Source organism: Ictidomys tridecemlineatus, chromosome X, assembly GCF_052094955.1.
Source record: "Ictidomys tridecemlineatus isolate mIctTri1 chromosome X, mIctTri1.hap1, whole genome shotgun sequence".
Taxonomy (NCBI): Eukaryota; Metazoa; Chordata; class Mammalia; order Rodentia; family Sciuridae; genus Ictidomys; species Ictidomys tridecemlineatus.
This window is the reverse complement of record NC_135493.1, coordinates 62,210,449-62,234,252: the sequence shown is the minus strand read 5'-3', so window position 1 is coordinate 62,234,252 and position 23,804 is coordinate 62,210,449. Positions and strand designations below refer to the sequence as shown.

Genomic DNA, 23,804 nt, shown 5'->3' with positions numbered 1-23,804 from the left:
TTTGAAATCAATAAATAAACAGAAAAAGTAAAGGTATTGTGTCCATCTACAACTAAAAATAAAAATAAGAATAATGCAGTATTCATCATTTTGTGACTGGTTTAATTTCACTGAGTATAATGTCCTCCAGGTTCACCAAGGTTGTCACTAATGACAGTATTTCCATTTTTGATAATGAATATATATATATTTCACCCCATGCCATCCATATTTTCTTTATTCATTCTTCTTTCAGTGGACATTTAAGTTGTTTCATATTTTGGTTACCAGGAATAATGCTGCAATGATTACGGGTAGATGACTCTTAGAGATCCTACCTTCAAAACTTTTGCATATATACATAGAACTGGAATTTCTGGTTCATGGGATAGTTGTTTTTTATTTTGTGGACATCTCACAAAGTAAAAGTAAAGGGTAGTTTTTTGTTTGTTTTATAGCTAAAATGTTGTACTGTATCCTATATATACTATACAATATAGTTATTTTTACTGGGCATTTTGTTATTTTATGTTACTTGTATTAAAAAATAATGCTGAGACAGATATCCATGAACATATATCTTATTTTATATTTTCAATAATTATGATGTGTAATTTCTACTAGTGTGTTTTGATGACTACTTTTTTCATATTGTGAGGAAGGGAGTACTGTCTTAGAGTTATGAGGATGGCCATAAGCTACAGGCTTTGGTACAATAACAGTGGGGGATTTCAATATCACACTCTCACCAACAGATAGACCAGTCAGGTGAAAATTAATATATAAACTTATATCCCAACACAGGTCATAGATCAACTGAATTATATTACTTACATATTCTTACTGCTGTAGAATACTGTATGCTACATGGGACCACATGAGGTTGCACTTGGAAATGGCATGAACAAGCAGGGGTTGAGGGAGGCAGGTTTTGTGTGTCATCCTTGATTTCCACAGGAAGATGTGATTGGATTGTTTAAATCATTTTGTGGTACAGCAGAGTACTGAGTCCTGTTACTCAGAGATGAGCAGACATTGCACTTAGTGCCCATGATAAAGAGGGTTGTTTGAATACTGTACATTAACTGCAGTAACACAATGAGGAGGGGCTTGTGAGACGTTAAGAACAAGAAATTTTAAAATCTGCATAAGAGAATTGCCAAGACACAATTAAAGGTAATCCATTAGATTAATAGTGGACTTTCCAGCAGAAACACTCTATTCCAGGAGGATATGAAAGGATATATTGCAAGTCCTGAAAGAAAATAACTTCAACCAAGATTACTACATATAGAAAGATTATATTTCAGAATCAAATGAAAAATATATAGCTTCCAAGATAAGCAAAAATTGAATAAATTCATGATTACCAGACTAGTCTTACTAATAAGAATGCTTAAGAGAGTCCAGCATTCTGAAGTGGAAGAAAGAGAACTACCACCATGATAGCATGTGAAAGTATAAATCCCATTAGATCCAGAGATATAAAAATGAGAAATGTAAAAAGATCAAGCAGTAATGGTATAGTAAACCATCAAAAGATGAAGTTGAGTAAGTTGAATATTCAAATAATAAGAAGAAATTCAAGAAAATGATATGCATAATTCATAACTACCATTAATAACTCTAAGTACAAATGGTCTTAATTCTCCAATTAAAAGACAGACTGGCTGCATGTACTAAAAAACCAAAGCCAGCAATTATACTGCCTGCAAGAAACTCAAATCATTGGTAAGGATACACACAGACTGAGAGTGAAAGGATAGAAAACAATATTTCAAGTAAAAAGAATCTAAAACCAAGCAGGAATAGCTATTCATATAACAAAATAGACACCAGTATGAAAACTACAAGAAGAGACCAGGAAAGTCACTATATAATGATCAAAGGATCACTTACTCAAGAATATATAACAATTGTAAATTTATATGTACCTTCCTTTGGAGCTCCCAATCTAATAAAGCAAATACTATTACACTTAAAGAGAGATACAGGCTTTGGTACATAACAGTGGGGGATTTCAATACCACACTCTCACCAACAGATAGATCAGTCAGGTGAAAATTAACAAAGAAAAAACAAAGTTAAATTACATTGCAGATCAGATGGACTTAACATTTACATCCTGTTTCATCCAATAGGTGTAGAACAAATATTCTTTTCATCAGAATAGACTATGCATTAGTGAACAAAACAAATTTTAAAATTTTAAATCATATCCTATATCTTTCCTGATCACAATGGAATAAAACTAGAAATCAACAACATGAAGAAGTTTAGAAATTATACAAACACATGAATATTGAACAACACACTTGCAAGCTTGATGGTAATTGAGGAAATTATAAAGGAAATTAAAAATTACTTGAAACAAATGAAAATGGAAAGTAACATACAAAATTTGCTGTATAAAACGAAAGCAGTACTAAGAGGAAAATTAATATCAGTGAGAGCCTACATTAAAAAATAGATCTTGGGCTGGGATTCTGGCTCAGTGGTAGAGCGCTTGCCTAGCATGTGTGAATCCCTGGGTTCGATCCTTAGCACCACATAAGAATAAAATAAAGATACTGTGCCCACCTACAACTAAAATAATATTAAATATTAAAAAATAGATCTTAAATACATACCTAATGATGCATCCCAAGATCTCAGAAAAGTGAAAATGTACCATACTCAAAATTACTAGAAGAAAAGAAACAATAAAGATTAAAGCAGGCCTGTAGCTATAGCTCAGTGGTGGAGCACTTGCCTAGCATGCGTGAGGCACTGGGTTAGATCCCTAGTACCAAATATAAATAAATAAATACTGTCCATCTAAAACTATATTTTTTAAAAAATAAGATTAAAGCTTAACTAAAAGAAACAGAGTTTTTCTTTAAAAATATTTTTTTTTAAAAATTGATAAACCTTTAGCTAAATTAAGAGAGAGAGAATTAGATCTCAAAAGGAAACATTATGGGGCTGTGGTTGTGACTCAGTGGTAGAGCGCTCACCATGCATGTGCAAGGCCCTGGGTTTGATCCTCAGCACCACATAAAAAATAAAATAAATATAAAAAAACGAAACATTACAATTAACACCACAGAAACTTAAAGGATCATTAGTGATTATTTTGAAAAAAATATGCTAACACACTAGGAAATTCAGAAGAAATGTACCAATTTATGGGCACATATGACCTATGAAAATTGAACCAAAAAGACACAAAAAACTAGAATTGATTGTTAAGAAAATAAGATATTGAAATAGCAATAAAAAGACTTACAAGTAAAAATCAAGGATGAGATGGTTCCAGTACTGAAATTTACCAAACTTTTAAAGCAAACAATGCTTTTCAAATTATTCCACAAAATAGAAAGGGAAGGAACCCATCCAAAACGCTCTATGAGGACATCATTACACAGTTACCCAAATCGTACAAGGACACACACACACACAAACACACACACACACACACACACTCACACAGAAACTATAAACTGATGAACAGATGTGAAAATCCTAAATAACATATGAGAAAATCAAATTCAACAGTATATTGGAAAGATCATACCACAATTTCATTCCAGAGATGCAAGATGCTTCTCCACACAGTCAATAAACAAAATACATCAAATATAATGAATAAGTGACAAAAATCACTTGATCACCTTCATAGATGCAAAAAATCATTTGACAAATTCGACATATCTTCATAATAAAATCCCTGAACAAACAAGTATAGAAGATGGAGAGGTCTCTCATGTTTATGGATCAGAAGAATTAATATTGTTAAAATATTCATGTTACCCAAAGTGATCTACATATTCGATGAAATTTCTGTCAAAATAACCAGAAACATTTTTTGCACAACTACAAAAAGTACCAAAATTCATATAGAAACATGAAAGAACCAGAATAGCCAAATCAATCCTGAGCAAAACAAATAAGGATGGAGGTATCAGAATTCCTGATTTTAAGACATGCTACAGAGCCTTACCAACGAAAACAGCATATTGGCATAAAAATAGATACATAAGCCAATGGAACAAAATAGAGAATCTATAAATAATCTATACATCTACAGTCAACTGATTCTCAACAAACATGCAAAAAAAAAAACATTGGAGAAAAGACAGTTTCTTTAACAAAGGGTGTGGGAAAATTGGATATGCATGCCCATGCAGAAGATGGGAAACTCGAACACTATTTCTCACTCTGTATAAAAATCAACTCAAATGGATTAAAAATCTTAATGTAAGTCCTCAATCTCTGAAATGACTAGAGGAAAACATAGGTGAAACCCTTCAAGATAATGATAAAGGCAATAATTTTCTGGATTAAATTCCAATAGCCAAGGTAACAAAAGCAAGTGTTTACAGATGAGAGTACATCAAATTAAAAAGCTTTGGCATAGCAAAGGAAACAAACAACAGAATGAGGAGACAACCTACAGAATGGATGAATATATTACTACTCACATGATGGAGGATTAATATCTACAATTCATACAGCACTCAAGTAGCTTCATGTCATAAAACAAACAATCCAATGGAAAATGGGCAAATCATCTGAAGAGACATTTCTCAAAAGAAGGAATACAATAAATACATGAACATATGCTCAATATCATTAGCCACCATGAAAATGCAAATCAAAACTACAATGAGTTAACATTTCACTCCAATATTAATGGGTGCTATGAAAAAGTTAAAAATAACAAATGCTCTCAAGGATGTATAGAAAAGAGAACCTTATTCACCATTGGTGTTAATATAAAAATTATACAGCTTCGGAAGGCAATATGGAAGAACATCAAAAAATAAAACTACCATATCATTCAGCTATACTACTCCTAAGTATAATTCCAAAGGAAATAAAATCAGAATGAAAAAATATATCAGCATTCTCATGTTTATTGTGATCCTATTCACAATAGCTAATTTGTGGAATCAAACTAGGTGTCCATCAACAGATGAGTGGATATAGAAAATGCGGTATATATACACAATGGTGTATTATTCATCCATAAAGAAGAATGAAATCCTGTCTTCTGAAACAAAATGGTCAGAAATATAAGACATCATGTTGGGTGAAATGAACGTGACATAAAAAGACAAGTATTATGTTCTCATATGTGGGCAACTAAAAATTGTGGCTCTGAATGTAGAAGAGAGTATACTAGGGAATGGAAAGATTGATGCGGAGTTGGGAAAGTGAAAAAGGGATAGATAGACATGATCAATCAACAATGAATGCAGATGCAGAAATATAACAATAAATAAAATTAATGTGTACCAAAAATACAATAATAATAGTCAAAAATAATAGTTTTCTTTCTTTTTTTATTTTTAAAGTTTCTATACCTCAGTAAAACCAAATGTACAAAACAAATGTTATCTTTTTTCTAAACAATGATATTTTAAAATCAGGTCTAGTACATTTTTCTTTTAGCAATGTATTCAAAATTTATATTATGCATATGAATTTTCAAAACATTATGCTAGAGATATATCATTCCTCTCTTTTTATACCAACCCTGTTTCCAGTGAAAATATCTTCTTATCTATAAGACACTGAATATAAGGTCTCATAAAAAATCCTCTTTCATGGATTTTTCTGGGAGAAAAATCTAATCTGACTAATTTTTTTTCAAATTTATATATATATATATATATATATATATATACACACACACATATAGTGTAATATAAATAGTACATTATATTGTGTACATTTATATATATATACATACACATATGCCATGAATCACTTGTTCTTTTAAAATTGTTGTTACAATTATACACAATATTGGATCCATTGTGATATGATCATACATGCACAGTTCATAATTTTGTCCATTTCCTTCCCCTGTATCTCCCTTTTTCTCCTCCCTTTTACCCCTTCCTCCACTCCACTGATCTCTCTTCTATTTTCATGAATTCACTATTTTCTAATTTCCACATAAAAGATAAAACCTATAACCTTTGGAATTTATGAGTATGCCCAGTTTCACCTAGCATGATTTCTCTAGTCCCATCCATTTTCCTGCAAATGAAAATTATATTATTCTTGATGATATAATAAAACTCTATTGTAAAAGCTATCTATTTTCTCCATTTTAAATGGAGAAAAAATTGTAAGCATTCCCTCTAAAAACTGGAACATGAAAGGGATGCTTTCTTTCAACACTTCTATTCAACATAGTCCTTGAAACTCTAGCCAGAGTAAACAGACAAAAGAAATTAAAGGGATACAAATAGGAAAAGAAGAACTCATACTATTACTACTTGACAATGACATGATTCAGAATTTAGAGGATCCAAAAATTCCACCAGAAAACTTCTAGAATTAATAAATGAATTCAGCAAAGTAGCAGGATATAAAATCAACACCCATAAATCACATGAATTTCAGTGATGAAACCTCTGAAAGAGAAATTAGGAAAACTACCCGATTCACAGTAACCATCCCCCCCCCCAAAATAAAATACTTGGAAGTCAATGTAACAAAAGAGGTGAAAGACCTCTACTATGAAAATTACAGAACACTAAAGGAAGACATTGAAGAAGACCTTAGAAGATGGAAAGATCTCCTATGTTCTTGGATAGCACTATGCAGATTTAATGCAATTACAATGAAAATACCAATAACATTTCTCATAGAAATAAAAAAAGCAATCATGAAATTCATTTGAAAAAATAAGAGACCCAGAATAGCCAAAGCAATCCTTAGCAACAAGAGTCAAGCAGGAGGTATCACAATACCAGACCTATACTACAGAGCTACAGTAACAAAAACAGCATGGTATTGGCACCAAAATAGGTAGACCAATGGTACAAAATAGAAGACACAGAGACAAACCCACATAAATGCAGTTATCTCATACTACATAAGGGGACCAAAACATTCTTTGGAGAAAAGATACCCTCTTAAACAAATGGTGCTGAAAAAACAGGAAATCCATATGCAACAAAATGAAACTAAACCCCTATCTCTCACCATACTCAAAACTCAATTCAAAGTAGATCAAGGACTTAGGAATTAAACCAGAGACCCTGGGCTTAACAGAAGAAAAAACAGGCCCAAATCTTTACCATGTCGGATTAGGTCCTGACTTTCTTAACAAGACTCCTAAAGTGCAAGAAATAAAACCAAGAATCAATAAATGGGGTGGAGTCAAACTAAAATGCTCTTTCTCAGCAAAGAAAACAATCAAGAATGTGAAGACAGAGCCTACAGAATTGGAGAAAATCTTTGCTACAGGTGTCTCAGATAGAGCACTAATATCCAGGATATATAAAGAACTTAAAAAACTTAACATCAAAAAAAAAAAGAAGAAAGAAAAAGAACCCAATCAATAAATGGCCTAAGGAACTGAACAGACATTTCTCAGAAGAAGATAATATACAATTTATCAACAAACATGAAAAAATGATCAACATCTCTATCAATTATAGAATTGCAAATCAAAACTACCCTAAGTTTTCATCTCACTCCAGTCCCAATAGCAGTTATCAAGAATATAAGCAAGAATAAGCATTAGCAAGCATGTGGGGGAAAAGGTATACTCATACATTGTTGGTGGAACTGAAAACTGGTGCTACCACTCTGGAAAGCATTCTGGAGATTCCTTAGAAAACTTGGAATGGAACCACCATTTGACTCAGTTATCCCACTCAGCATACTACAGTGATGCAGCCACATCAATGTTTATAGCAGCTCAATTCACAATGGCTAAACTGTGGAACCAACCTAGATGCCCTTCAATAGACTAATGGATAAAGAAGCTGTGGTATATATACACAATGGAATATTACTCAGCATTAAAAGAGAATACAACTATGACATTTACAGGTAAATGGATGGAATTGAAAAATATTGTGCTAAGTGAAATAATCCAATATCTGATATGTGGGTGCTGATCCATAATGGGGTGGGAAAGGCAAGGGAAGAATGGAGAAACTTTGAAATGGGCAGAGAGTAGTGAGGGGAGTGGGGAGGATAGGAGTAAGAAAGATGGACATCATTACCCTAGGTACATGTGTGATTGCACAAATGATGTGACCTTATATTTTGTATAAAATAACCAGAGAAATGAAAGTTGTGCTCCATTTGTGTAAAATGAATCAAAATTCGTTCTGCTGTCATGTATAACTAACTGGAACAAATAAAAATAAAAAATCCATATACACAATGTATATACACACACACATTTTATTTATCTATTCATATATGTCACAGTTTTGTTTATCCATTCATTTACCAATGGACACTTAGTTTATTTCCACAACTTGGCTATTGTGAATTGGGCTGCTATAAATATGGACATACATGTATCACTATTTTATACATGTATTTTATACATGTATCACTGATTTTAGTTCTTTTGGGTAAATACCAAGCAATGACATAGGTGGGTCTATATGGTGATTCCATTCCTAGTCTTTTGAGGAACCCCTATATTGATTATCTTAGTGGATGCACTAATTTACAAATCCATCAACAGTTTATTAGTGTTCCTTTTTTCCTGCATCCTCAATAGCATTTACTATATTTGAATTCTTAATGATTGTCATTCTAGATGAAGGGAGATGTAATCTCAGTGTAATTTTGATTTGCTTTTCTCTGATTACTAAAGACATTGCACATTTTTTCATATATTTGTTGTTTATCTGTATTTCTTTTGAGGAATTTCTGTTAAGTTCATTTGTCTATTGATTGGGTTTTTCTTTGGTATTAATTTTTTAAATTCTTTATATATCCTGGATATTAATCCTCTGTCAGAAGAGTATCCAATAACATTTTTTTTCCATTCTGTAAGCTCTCTCTTCATGTTCTTATTTCCTTTGTTGCACAGAAGGTTTTTAATTTTTTTTTGAACAGGTGACTTAATCCAGGGACATTTACCCACTGAACCACATCCCCAGTACATTTTTAGATTTTTTTAAAACACGGGTCTCAGGAGTTAATTCCAGCTTAAAGAAGTACAGATCTTGGTACTCGTCTGCCTCTACAAACGTGTGAGCCAATTTTCTGTCTCCATTAATCCTGCTGTTTCTGTTTTTGTAGAGAACTATTACTAACCCAAATTGTTTAATAATCCTAAAGCCACTTGTAATTTATTCTTGGAATTTCCCTCAGTTTACAACATTGTTTACTCTGGGTATTGTGTGTCTGAATTTTTAGTCTCTGGAGTATAGATGCTCCTTGACTTACTACGAGGTTACACACCAATAAACAAATCATAAATTAAAAATACTAGAAGTAAAAATAAATTTAATACACCTAACCTACTAAGTGTCATAGCTTAGCAACATGGTACACTGTAAAGTATTTGTTGTTTACCCTCACAATTGCATGACTGACTGCATACTGTAGTTTGCTGCTGTTGCCCAGCATGATGAAAGTGTATTCTGCCACATACTGCTATTTTGTGAGAATATAAAAGTCAAATTCACAAGTACATTTTATATTTAATGTGTATTTATTTTATAAATAAAAAGCATAAAAATATAGTATATTGAACCACCATAACTTTGAAACCGTCTGTAGTGTCATACAAATCCCTGGCCCAACTTCCTTCCAAAGGCACCATATGTGAGAATTAGCTGTCCTTTTTATCCCTTCAGTGCTCAAGATTGAATGCAGGGCCTTGTACATGTTAGGCAACAGCTCTAACACTGAATTACAACTCTGGTCCCTACCTGTTATTTTTCATTTAACTTTTCTTAAAAGACAAACAGTGATCTCTAGAGCTTCTACTGGCAGAGCTCAGCTAACATTTTATATGTCTGACAAGCAGTTTCAGTCACAGTTTTCTGCCAGGGGAGTGTAATACAAATAGAAAACTTCTTTCCACTGACAAGCAAAAGTGAAGCAAAACCCCCCTATTATCAGAGCTAAGCTTAAACACATTGAATTCAGATAAGTACACTATTTAAGGAACTCCCTAGAGAAATGGACATATCTTTTTGGATAGAATTGAATAATATTTTTCTCTCTGAACTTAGCAGGTGGTAGCCTCAATAAAAATAGAGGAATTACTGGTTATCTTCTGTGTACAAGAGCAAACTTGTAAATGTGAAGTCCATCATTTAACATACATACAAAACTTCTATTCTCCAACAACAAAAATTAAAAGCCAGAAACAGCATATATTCTTTAATTTTTTCTCCTCAGTGCAAAATGGTGAAAATCCAGAAAGTTCCGATTTAGATTAGAATCTTCCTAATTGTAGGCAAGTTCATTAATCTCTGAGGCTTAGTTTCTTTATTTTAAAATGGATATTGTCTCTCACATAGGATTGCTAAAATGATTAAATGAGAAAACTGATGCAAAATCAATCAGGCTCATAGTCACGGGAATAAATAAACATTAGTGTCCTCTGACACTTACCTCCTCCAACACACCCACCTGTATCCAAAACAAGAAAAACAGTACAAGGTGCTATTAGGGGGAGGCTAATTTACAAGGAGAATCACAGATACTTGAGGGAATATCCTACTCTTCTAAAAAGAAGAATTGTAGTTGGCCATGTTTGGAATTTTGTCAGCTTCTCTGTTAAGGGCATTTCATCCTGCCTACTTTTTAAAATCTTTTAGAAATTATACATTGCACATTCACACCAGGTTTGTGATTTACATTTTTACTATTTACATTTGAGACATAGCCCCTGTGGAGCACATATGTCACTTGGATTATAGCTAGCTGTGGAAAGTGTCTGAATTCCTGCCTTGTCAATATCATTTCACCATTTATAAGAACACAGACATAGCTTTCATTAGCTCTTTTAGAGACCCCTCAGTTATGGCATCTCAGGTTCATATTTGGTACTGCTTGCTTTTCTATGTGTTCTTTCAAGAACCTTGTTTGTTGAGTAACTTAAATATAGGGGTCTGTTGCCCTGCAGCACAATTCCTGAGCTTAAGGGGAATCTGTAACTAGCTCCTGCAATGTGCCACCTAGGGGCTGGCGATATGGGTCAAGGGTTAACACGCTCTCCTGACATGTGCAGGGCGTTGGGTTCGATCCTCAGCACCAAATAAAGATAAAATAAAGATGTTGTGTCCAACGAAAACTGAAAAATAAATACTAAAAATTCTCTCTCTCTCTCTTTAAAAAAAGAGATTAGTTAAAGTATATAAAAATAGGAGACTCACACCAAAATGTAATTTGAAAGAATTATCTTATTGGTGCAGTAGAATAAGCATGTGGATGGCTTGGAGTGTATAGATACAGCAATACAACAATGGTTGGGACATAAAATAGAAGGGAGGTCATAAACTTATAGGAAAAAAGAGATAAAATGTTGTAAGTTATCTCTCATATGTGGAAGCTAGAGAGTAAAAAAAGTTATTCTTATGAAAGTAGAAGGGAGATATAGTGGGTAGAGGAATGAGATCAGGGAGAGGAAGGAGGGAGAAACAGGAGATGTAATGGGGATTAAATTAATCAAATTTATGTTATGTCATGTAAAAATGTTACAATGAAACACACTAATCTGTATAATTAATATACACCAAAAATTTTTTAAAAGGAGGTAATCAGTAACAATTTAAGTAGTTGAGCACTAAGTAAAATTTATGTGACTTAACATGGTTCTCACAATCTTTAATCCAACAGCAGAAAGTGTTACATTTTTAAATATTAAGTACATTTTTGGAATCATGAATAGTCATCAAATTATGCATATTCATGTAAAATATGAAATTTTAAAATGTATTTAATGAAAATAACTTTTTGCATAACCTTAAATGTGGAAAGAAATTGGTAGCAAAACTTCCAATACATAGGATCTTTTCTTACCCAGTCAATGAACACTGCTATGTGTATACAAAGTATGTGGTTCATAAGTATTTAACAGTACTGTTTACAAACTTGTGTTTGCCTCCACTAAAACCTGCATGTAACCAAGTATTCTTTAATAAAAATATGAACCATAATAGTCATTGGGCTGTTAAATTCTTCTTTCCTTTAATCTCATTGCATTGGAAGGTCCTTTTGTGTTCTCACGTTTTAATCTTACTAAAAAAGTACAGCAAAGATCTAAAACTAAGCTTTGCTCTTGTAAAATGTAACCAAACTCAAAAATTTTATCCCTGTGTTATTATCAGTGAATATGAAAACTTCTACAATGAATATAAAACAAATATGGTCTTAAAGATTTGAAATTTATTTGATAGCAGGTGTAAAACAAGGAATTTTTTAAAATATATTTTTTATTTGTAGATGGACAGAGCACCTTTATTTTATTTATTTATTTTTATGTGGTGCTGAGGATCGATCCCAGAGCCTCCCATGTGCTAGGCAAGCACTCTACCACTGAGCTACAGCCCTAGCCCAATATAAGGAGTTTTCTGGAATAAAATATTTATGGGGAAGGAAATTATCCTGCTATCACTGCCTCTACCATAAAAATATCAGGTGAAAGAGAAAAAATATAATTACTTTGACCATATGTTTTAAATATTCATAGCTTTAAACTGACAGTGTTAAGATAACTCATGTCATTCAATTGCCCAAACTGTAGCCTATTTTGCTTGCATTAAAAATATGTATGCCATTTATCTATGGTTTCTTGTCTCACCCAGTGATTTCTTTTTCTTGCACTTGCCTTTTCCATTGTGTTGCTACCTGCTATGAGGTCCTCACCAGAATTGAGCTAATGTTGGTACCATGCACTTGTACTCCAGAATTGAATACAAATATCACAAGGGACTACTGTGAATAATTATATTCTATCATTTAAAGAGCCTTGAAGAAATGGATAAATTTTGAGAAACACACAACATACCAACATTGGATTAAGAAATCAATGACAGGTAAAGATGAAATCAAATCTATAATCAACACCTCTTAACAAAGCAAACAAGAAAACAACCCCATAACTACCATAAGGCTTCAATGGTGAATTCTACCAAACACTTACTTTAAAAAGAATGAATATCAATATTCAAGCTCTTATAAAACATTGAATAGAAAGTCACATTTCTAACTCATTCTTTGAGGCCAAGCTAGATACAAACATCCTGACATCAGGCTAGATAAAAAAAAATCACAAGAAAACTATACAAACAACTCCATGAATATAGACATAAAATTCCTCAAACAAATAAAAATAGAATTCAGTAGCATAGTAAAGGATTATACCATATAATTAACTGGGATTTATCCAAGAAATGTCAGGGTGGTTCATCACAAAAAACTTTAATCATATAACAAACCACATTAATGGAATTTAAGGAGGGAAAAATCTCACGTGACCATGTCAACTGGTGCTCGAAAAGCATGCAACAATATTCTACACACTTTGCTAAAATTACTCCAGAGTTTGCAACAGAAGGAACTTAAATTTCATTAAAGGAATTTATGAAAATCCTCTGTTAATAGTATACTCAATGATGAAAAATTGAAAAATATTTCAAGATCAAGAACAAGACCATGGTCCCCTGTTTTCATCACTTCTACTCAACATTGTTCTAATAGTGAAAATCAGTATAATTAGGAAGAAAAAGGAAAAAAATTAAAAAGAACTAAAAAAGCATCCAAATTGGGAAAAATAATATTTATTGGTGGGTGACATGATCCTATGTAGAGGTAATTGCAAAGAATACACAAAAGAACCTCTTAGACTTAATGAACACATTTAGTCTATTTGAAAAATAGATGATCAATGCACTAAATTTATTATATATGCTAGCAATGAACAAGCAAAAGAGGAAATTAAGAAAATGATTCTATTTATAATAGCATCAAAAAGGATAAATATATAAGAATAAATTTAACCAAAGAGGTTCAAGACAAAAAAATATTTTTTAATGTGTTCTAATTAGTCATACTTGAAGTAAAAATGCATTTTGACACACTATACATAAATAGAGCACAACTTTTCCTTCCTCTGGCTGTATATGGTTCAGTCACATGGGGATTGTAATCATACATGTATTTAGAATAATAATGTCCATTTCATTGCACTGTCCTTTCCATTCCCACATGCCCTCCCTTTCCTTCACTCCCCTCTGCACAAACCAAATTTCCTTTATTTTTCCCTATCTCCCCATTATTTATCAACATTTGTTTATCAGAGAAAACATCCTTTAGTTTTTAATTCTTTTTAAAAAATGCACTGTTAATAGTAAATAAAGAACTGAATAAGACATCCCATATTCATAGATTGGAAGACTTGATATTATTAAGATGTCAATCTTTTCCCAAAGCAATATTCAGATTCAATGAAATTCTTCTCAATATCTCAACTATAATTTTTGCAGAAGTTGATGAGCAGGACCCAAAATATATACAGTATTGTAGTCATCTATGAATTGTCAAAATAAAATTAAAGGAGAAAAATAATATTGAAGAACTCATAATTCTATTTAAAAATTTACTGGAAAGGTGAAGTATTCAACACAGTGCAGTATTGACACAAAGTTAAATAGATCAATTAAACAGAATTAAGAGTCCAATAATAAATCAGACCTCTGCAGTCAATTGAGTTCTGACAATTATGTAAGTCCAACCATTGGGGAATCCTGGAACAATTAGATAACCACAAGCAAAAGAATGAAGCAGGACTCCTACCTCACATCATACACAATAAATAAACTCTGAATAAACTACGGTTGACAAAAATAAACTGAATATTTGGCAATTACTAATATAAGATATGTTGCATATTCCCAACACACACACACACACACACACACACACACACACACACACAAAACCCTGATATGTGTCTAAAGTGACAGATATGCCAATTACTATGATCTGAATTTTACACATTGTGGACATGCTTATACATTGTGTATATGTATTGAAATGCCACATTATCCCATCAGTATGGACAATTACATAAAAAAGGTATTATATATTGGATATTTACTAAAAGATTAGATTGGAGTTGCACTTATAAAAAAGAAACAATGAACTAGGCACAAAAAAGAATGATAAAAAGAAAACAAGCGTTGGTAAATATGTATGAAGATGGATATGCTAATTTTCTTGGGTATAGTAACCATTTCACTATGATTGTTTATAAAAATTACAACACAACTTTATATATACTTCATTTAAGTAAAAATCAATAAACTGAAAAATTAGCCTGTTCCAAAAATGTGCTATACAACAATATTCCTATAATTAACAACATTGTATTGTGTTTAATTATTAAGACAGTGTATTTTGTGTTAAATGTTCTTACCACAACTATAAAACTTTTTGAGATATTATACATATTCCTATTTATCATATTGCCTTTAAAATCCAATGTGCATTTTATAAATATCATTTTGAAAGTTAAGTTTTCTTCACACATACTGTAATTATATTTAAATTTTATAAGTTTTATCCAGGTTTTACAATATCTAAATTGAGTAGTTTTTTAAAGCTTCATTGAGATATCATTAACATACAATAAAATACAGCCCAGGACTGGGGTTGTGGCTCAGTGGTAAAGTGCTTACCTAGCATGTGAAGACACTGGGTTTGATTCCCAGCACCACATAAAGAAATTAAAAATCATAATAATAAAATAAAATAAAGGTATTGTGTTCATCTAAAACTAAAAATATTTTTAAAAAATCAGTCCATTTGTTTTCAGTCAAAACAGATTGTAAACATTCTGTTCTTCTTGTATTTTAGTTCTAGTAATCTATTATCAAGTTCACTGATTCTGTTCTCTTTCATTTCCACTCTAATATTGAAAGTTTTCAATTTTAGTTGCATTTTTCAGTTGTATAATACTTTGACAACTTCTACTGCTTTACTGAGGTTTTCTATTTTTTCATTGGCTTCAAGATAATTTATAATTTTATGAGGAAGCATTTTTAAAATTGATGTTCTAAACTATCTGTCAGGTAATTCCATAATATGACTTATCTTAGTGTTTTTTCAGTTGATTGCCATTTATCATTCAAGCTGTGATTTTCCTGTTTCTTTTTATGATGGGTGATTTTCAACTGTTTCCTTAACATTTGTCGGTAATTTAGGAGACTTTCAGTCTTATTTAATCTTTTTACTTAAGCAAGCAGTCACTCAGTTAGGTTTAGCACAAAGGTCATGGGCTAATTTTATAGATTATGATTCCAGTGATAAAATTTTCAGAACCTCTGTGGTTTTATTTTTATATGGAGTTTCTACTGATTTATCTATGTCACCGGGGTTTTTACTGATCCTTTCTAGTGCCACTTAAGTGGACAGGAAGATTTTATCCAACCCAAGTACTTGTGAGGAGATTCCTCCTGTTAGCACCAATCAACAGATCATTGTCTTTTATTTTTCGACTGCTTTTTTTTAATTAGTTGTTCACAACATTACAAAGCTCTTGACATATCATATTTCATACATTAGATTGAAGTGGGTTATGAACTCCCAATTTTTACCCCAAATGCAGATTGCAGAATCACATTGGTTACACATCCACAATTTTACATAATGCCCTATTAGTAACTGTTGTATTCTGCTACCTTTCCTATCCCCTAGTATCCCCCCTCCCCTCCCCTCACATCTTGTTTCTCTACCCCATCTACTGTAATTCATTTCTCTCCTTGTTTATTTTCCCATTCCCCTCACAACCTCTTATATGTAATTTTGTATAGCAATGAGGGTCTCCCTTCATTTCCATGCAATTTCCTTTTTCTCTCCCTTTCCCTCCCATCTCAGATCATTGTCTTTAGGTGGGAAAATGGATTCACCATTCTTCAGGGATGAATAGAGCACTTCTAGGAATGGATGTTTGTTTTAGCTTGACCCCTCTTTCTAGTCCTGAGCAGCCACTTAATTTTCTAGGTGAAGGGAAGAATTATGTAGCTTAGTAGGACAAAGAGGCTCTGCAGACCTGTCTGTTCTTTGTTGCAATATCTTCCTTTTCATTGCTGTCTGGTATTTCCAAGAGAGGGAGGAGAGGTTCAAGCCTTGGGAAGGAAAGCACTTTCCTTGGCTGTTTAATATCACTGGGGACTTTGAATTTATCTCCCTTGCCAATGTTACAAGTCTCTCATGTGGACACATGTTCCACGTGGGGAAATAATGTGACTATCCATTTTTTTTTCTGTTGCCTGTTTACAGGTAATGAGTTGCTTAGTTTGGATAGCCATCTACTATTAAATGTGTGAAGGAGGGCAAAACACCTTATGGTTTCAATTCCTGGAATTCCTAACCAGTCATCTTCTTCTTTCCACTTTTCATAATTCTCCATGAATGGTCTTTTGCATTATTTCCCAGGGCATATTAATGGATCATATGCAGATCATATGAATTAGGTTCTTTGGTAAAACACCATTTTACTAAACTTATATTAACCTTAAAAAAATCATAAGTTTCAGCAAAAAAGCCAGAGGAAAACCTTATTTGTAAGATACTTGTAAATACTCAATTGCATTAAAATAATAAATAATTTAATACCAATCAACATATTTTGTATCAATAATACTTCAATTGAATTGTAAAATTAACCAGGCTAATTAAATGTAAGCAAAATATAATATTTTATGAATTACTTTGAACATTTTAAAGCAGGAAAACCTACCCACTGATTATTCAAAAAAACTACCCACTGATTTCAGAGTGTTGATTACTATATTTAAGATTTTCTTTGTAGTATATATAAATATTCTGAAATCAAAATGTGTTCACTGAGGTTAAATAAAGGTTAAATTTTGCCAGCTTTACAAAAATCATGACAATTTTCTCAATGGTATTCCTATTAACAGGAGATAAAAAACATTTGTTGCTTTAAATAAAAGATTACTTACTGCTCTTTTTCTAGAACACCCTGTAATCCAAGGCACAGTAAGGTTTCCTGAAATCTGTGAAAACAACAAATCAAATCTCAGTATAGTATACATTGACACTACATATAATGTTGATCAGAATGAAAAAAAATTATACGTTATTTCAAGATACATTTGCATTCAGAGCATATGCAAATGTGCATTTTTTTGATCCCTAAGTATTTAAATGGATTAATTTGTGGAAAAAAATTAGAAGTGGTGTAAAGTTTTCCTGTAATTTCAAGAAGGTTTCTAGGACACTGTGTGTGTGTCGGGGTGGGGGACACCGGGGTGGGAGTGGCTCTAGAATTGCTGGTGCCATGTTGGATGTTTGGAAATCTATTGAAGATATAATTAAAATGAAAAGCAATGCCCTATGCCCTATGAAATAAGTGAAAAATTTTCAAGAACATTTTAAATAGGCATCATCATCAAGCAATAGATGAGTTCATAATGAAAGGTGTATACTATAAACCCTTTAAACATATTACATGTGTTTACTTTCCAAAAGCAGCAATAATATAATCATTACTATGTGTGCCTTATTAAATCTTAGGCCTATAATAGGAATGGATGATACATTTTTCTCCAAACTGTGATTTCATTAGTCTATTCACGATGTCCTCCCCACTTTGTTATTAAATGGTGAAATTTAAGTGTTAATAAAAAATTGACTTTGTGTAAACAATGTATGACTGCAAAAAAAAATGTGAACCTTTAGGCATTATCATGTGTACATGAAACCTCTCTAGAAAAAAAATTGTGTTCCATAAAATATGTTCTTTTTTAAGTACATTCCAGTGTTTAGCATTGGTAGTGAAATTTTGCAATGTTGCAAACCTCAAGCACATATTTCTAGCACTGCATACAAGTGCTATTGATCAAATACTGTCTAATAATTCCATAAATGTTGAAACATTTTACCTTTAAAAACAGAGAAAATTATTATAGTAGCCAAGGATATAATAATTTCAATAATCTCCACTCTATGTATCACACCTGAAATTGAAACAATGCTTCTATAAAATCCTATCTAATAGTATGATTATTCTTTTTAAAGTAAAGTATACTAAGACAAATGACCATAAATAAATTATCCCAGTACAGATATGCAAGGGAATAGATGAGAGTGAATTCTGGGGAGTGTTTACAAAGACTAAGGTGGTCCTGGAACTTTGGTTAATGATAACTAGGACTTAATCACATTTTTTTCATGGGATACACAAGGATTAAATAATACTTCATATTAATTGCTTGCCCTATTTCCCCTACCATACACTTGTTTCTCTCTGAGATACTGACAAGTCAAAACAGCCTTGATAGGAAGTGGTGTTGGTAATGTATATTCAATCAAACATTTAATGTTTTGGTAAGTTGTATACAGTGATGGCTTATATAATAATATATCTCCTGAGAATGCATAATGATCAAATAGTTCATGTAAGAGTTAAGAAATAACCTCAATTATTCTAACTTCAGGTAAATTTTCAAAGTTCCTGGCCACCATACCTGCCACTTTATTTTGAGCTACAAAGATACCAATATGCAAGGCATAGGCTACAAAAATTCATAACTCCAGATACTTTTATGGATATGTAAAACATAAAATACCATGGCAGTAAAATGACAACTAAATGGTAGAGGATATGGACAAAGTATTAATGAGTTATTTTTTCAATATTTTACTGAAGGTATAAAAAGATTTCTTCTGAAAAAAATCTTTAAAATGTATACATTCTTAATTTTCCATCAATATATAATTGGGTTTGCAAAATCAATTGATTGTTAGCTTCAATGAGAAAGGTAAATCATACACCCACAAATTGCTGCTGGGACTAAAGATTGGTGCAACCACTCTTAGGTATTTAAAATCAGCATACTTCAATGATGCAGCCACAACAATGTTTATAGCAGATCAATTCAAAATAGCTAAATTATATAACCAACCTAAGTGTCCTTCAGCAGATGAATGGATAAAGAAAATGTGGTATATATATACACATTTGAATATTACTCAGTAATAAAAAATGAATGACTTTATGATTTTTTTTGCTAATGATCAGATCTGGAGACTATCATGCCACATGAAGTAAGCTAATCTCCCCAAAATATAAAGGTCAAATGTTTTCTCTGATATACGGAAGGTAACCCACAAAAAGGGGATGAGGATGACAGGAATATACATCTGCAAGACTGGGATCCCAAATAGAATAAGACATACTTCAATTTGTATAATATGTCAAAATGTACTATTCTGTAATGTATAACTAAAAAGAACAACAAAAAAAGAGAAAGGTAAATCAGCTAAAATAATCACATAATATCTAATTGTTTTGGAATATAATTGCATACATTCCCATCCACAATTCACAACTGGCTGCATAGACTTTCTAGAGAAAATATGTTAAACCAAATGAATTGAAAAAAAAAAAGACAGAGCCCCCAAACAGTGATTACTGAAAAGTTGCATAATAATTATTTATTCAACTCACCTTTTCTGTTCTAATAGTCTTTAGTTCCTTACATTTCTAGTAAAACTCAGGAATGGATAATCAGTGTAGCTGAATTTTTAACCTGTTTTGATTCATAGTACTGATAAATGTTTCCCTAAATTTGGGGAGTTTTATTTGGTGCAATATTGATATTAGGATTCTCACTCACTGAAAGCTATAAAATGTAATACTTAACTGAGAAGGGCCATAACTTCATGATTATGTGATATTTTAGTTCTAAACATAGTTTCAAGATCCTGTTTTGGACAACTATAAAATGAATCTACAAGGAGACAAGGCTTATTTAACAAATATTTTAGTATTTACATGGCCAAATTAATGCTGCAAGTTTCCAAGTAGAAAATTTAAGATGTAAGAAATTCATCACAATTATGCTGCCATTGTTGAAAGTATTTTGGGAACTTCTGGATTTGTCACTTCATGCCTCATGCAAAGATTATCTCATTTCTTCACATTACTTTTATTTTAACTGAAACTACAGAGCCCAGATTGAGCATTCATATTATTCACTAACCATGGCTCAGAATGAATTCTATTTTCCAAAATCAAATTTTCCCTGAACACTTGATGATTTGTCACCACCGAAAGAATTTAAAATAATCCCTCAGGCTCTTAAAGCAATTGTAAAAGAACTTAAGAAACTTTATGACTAATTAAACATTATTAAAATTAGTGTATATAACTTTCCAAAATAAATATTTTGAAGTCCATTCAAATGTCTATCAAGCATATGAAGTGCTATTTTGTGTGCTACAGGAAATAAAAGGTAATTTCCTGGAGGGTAAGAATTACACTTTGAGAGAAACAGCGAAGACAGGTACACAAAGGACTCTAATATAAAGGAAACTATGGAAATATAGTCCTGTTGGAATGCTTGTAATCCCAGCTACTTGGAGGCCAATGTGGGAGGATCATGAATCTTTATATAATGATGTTTCTGCAAATATTCCAAACACACAATTTTTAAAAGTTTATTTGTTTAAAATTTTGTTTATTGCTAGTATCTGAACATACTGTTATGTGAACCAGGAAAATTAGAATTATATCAATTAGTGTTTTATTAAATATAATTTGATTAAAACAATCAGGCAATAACTGGGTCTTTCAGAAAGTTCAGCTGTAACAGATTCATAAATCAATGTTTTAACTTTCCATGGGTTGTTTTGGTATTAGTTAAGCATGAGAACCTATCAATCATTCTGCTTAATTGGCAGGGTTCCCTATGTGGTTTTTCAATTATGAGGTATACAGCACAGAGAACACTACTGGGTATATATATGATAGGCACTCAATAAATATTTGCTGATGACCGATTGAATTAATTTGGGCCTTCATTATTCACTAGCTCTGACTTTCTGAAATGCAACAAAAGGCCAAGAGTGGCAATATTCAAGACTGTTGCATGGGGTAAGATGTTGTAGGGAGGTGAGTAATAATTCTGGTTGAGAACAATGTGTTCTGGAAAAAAGTAGGGTGTCCTGGCGTATGTAAAAATCTTCTCCCCTCTTCTCGCCATCAAGTCTCCAGCAAAGATTTGAGAAATTAGATTATCTTTACAGATTACTTTTAATACTACTACTTTTCGGCAAGCAATCAACACTTTAAAGTACATAAAATTTTATCTATTAAATGATAGGAAAATGATGTTTAAAAGGTTTAGTAGCTTGAAAAGTTCCTGCCACTGACATCCAAAGTGGGATTTTTTTTTCTATATTTTCTTGGTTAAATTTTATAGATACAGTGAGATTAAGATAAAGGAAACTATAATTATAAGATCTTTTAATAAAATTACAATAGTACTAAACCATAACAATACAAACCTGATTTCTGGAATATTGGCAGTTTAATATAATGCAAGGATATAAGTAAAATAAAATAAATTAGTATGTGGATGATTATCTTGTGATTCAAAGGCTCTGAGGGATATACAATTACAAATTTGAATCTGAGATTATAACTTCTAGAATATTTCAACATATTATCTAATTTTACTCATAAAAAGACATTTGAGAAAACTACAAAAGTTACTTGCTATTTTCCAAAAATAATTTGTCAAGTATTCGTTTTTAATTATAATTATACTTTTATAACTGAAATGAAATAGTTTATAAATGTGTAGTCAGAGATCAGATCTCCAAACAATAGCAAAGATTTACTGTTTTTATCAAGCTGAACTGGACTCATGTTCTTACCAGTAATCATGGCTCCCTATCTACTTTACATACAATTTTATATTGAACCAAAAGATGGACTTTTAATGGTAATACCCTGGTTATTTGTTGCACTAATTCTATATCTACAGATGCATGCACTCTGCAATTTAAAAAACAATCAACAAAGAGAAGTCAGGAAGATTAAGTACTAAGAAGTTCTACACCCCCTGTTAGAAACATTAAATAAACAACTAATGGCTGCCTAAAATAACTTTGTAGCAACAATGAAAATCATATAAAAAATAGAGCAACCAAGCAAATACCCAATTAAGAAAATACCACATTCAAAATTTTGTGAAATTCCATGACATTTTTATCAGCCCTTCTCACATCTACTTCATAGTGTAGTTTAACATAGTATTGAGGAAATAGTGTCTTAATTCCCAGTCTCCTCTGTGAACAAGAATCAGACTGAATTTGATTTAATTCTCAAAGTTCTAACCTTCTGGGGATCTATCTGAGTAATTGGTCTCTTTATTTCCTTATCTGTAGTTCAGACAGATAAAAGTGAAGTAACTCAAATATCAAGCCAGGGGAAGTTGTAAGAAGCTATTGGCAAGACTTATGAAAACAATAAGGAGTTAGCAGACCACAGAAACTTGAAGAAAAAGACTACTGATTGAGGAATATAATAAAAACCTAGGGGCTCTAGGAGAAATAGGATTGAGACCCTTAGGCAAATTAAAATCATTAAAAGCAACTATGCCTACAGAAGAACTGGTAAATATCATGTACACAGGCTCAGGGAAGATATAAAGAAAAGTTCCAAGAGACTATAAAATGTCATGCCAGGCTGATAAGTGAATGTCTCCAATAGCATGCGTCCAGAATGCAAAGAGGGATGTACATTTATTCCAAATAACCAATTTTAAAAATTCATAAATTCATATTCATAAAGAATATAAAGAAACAGGAATTTATTGCTTTTTCAATGAAAATAAATAAATCTCAAAAAAGTGTCCCTGAAGAAATGCATGCATTGGATTTACACAAAAAAACGCTTTAAGACAATTATTTTACATTTTATGCAAGACTCATGGTAAACAAAAAGAAAAAAAAATCTCTAGTAAATACACAAGAGATGAACAAAAAGGAACCAAGAATAATACTACAAAAATCATCAAATCACACAGGAAGATGGTAAGAAGAATGAACAAAACAATTTAAAAAAATCAGAAAATAGTAAGAAAGTATAATATTAAGTCTTTACCAATCAATATTATTTTAAGTATATATTGATTAAATTCTTCTAAGGACTGAGAGAGACTGAATGGACTGGGGGAAAAAAACAAGATCCAACAATAGATGGCATACAAGCGACTCACATTAACTTTAGGAGCACT

At 31.9% G+C, this 23,804-nt stretch overlaps 1 protein-coding gene across 2 annotated transcripts in view; it reads right to left on the bottom strand.

The window, feature by feature from the left end:
- The window catches only part of Hdx (highly divergent homeobox), a 108,612-nt gene that overhangs the window by 50,060 nt on the left and 34,748 nt on the right, over positions 1–23,804 (bottom strand). For both annotated transcript variants that reach the window (XM_005328835.4, XM_040282691.2), the window contains one exon: positions 17,718–17,771. In XM_005328835.4, coding sequence (XP_005328892.1) covers positions 17,718–17,771 — 54 coding nt within the window. The remainder of the gene's footprint in view (positions 1–17,717; positions 17,772–23,804) is intronic.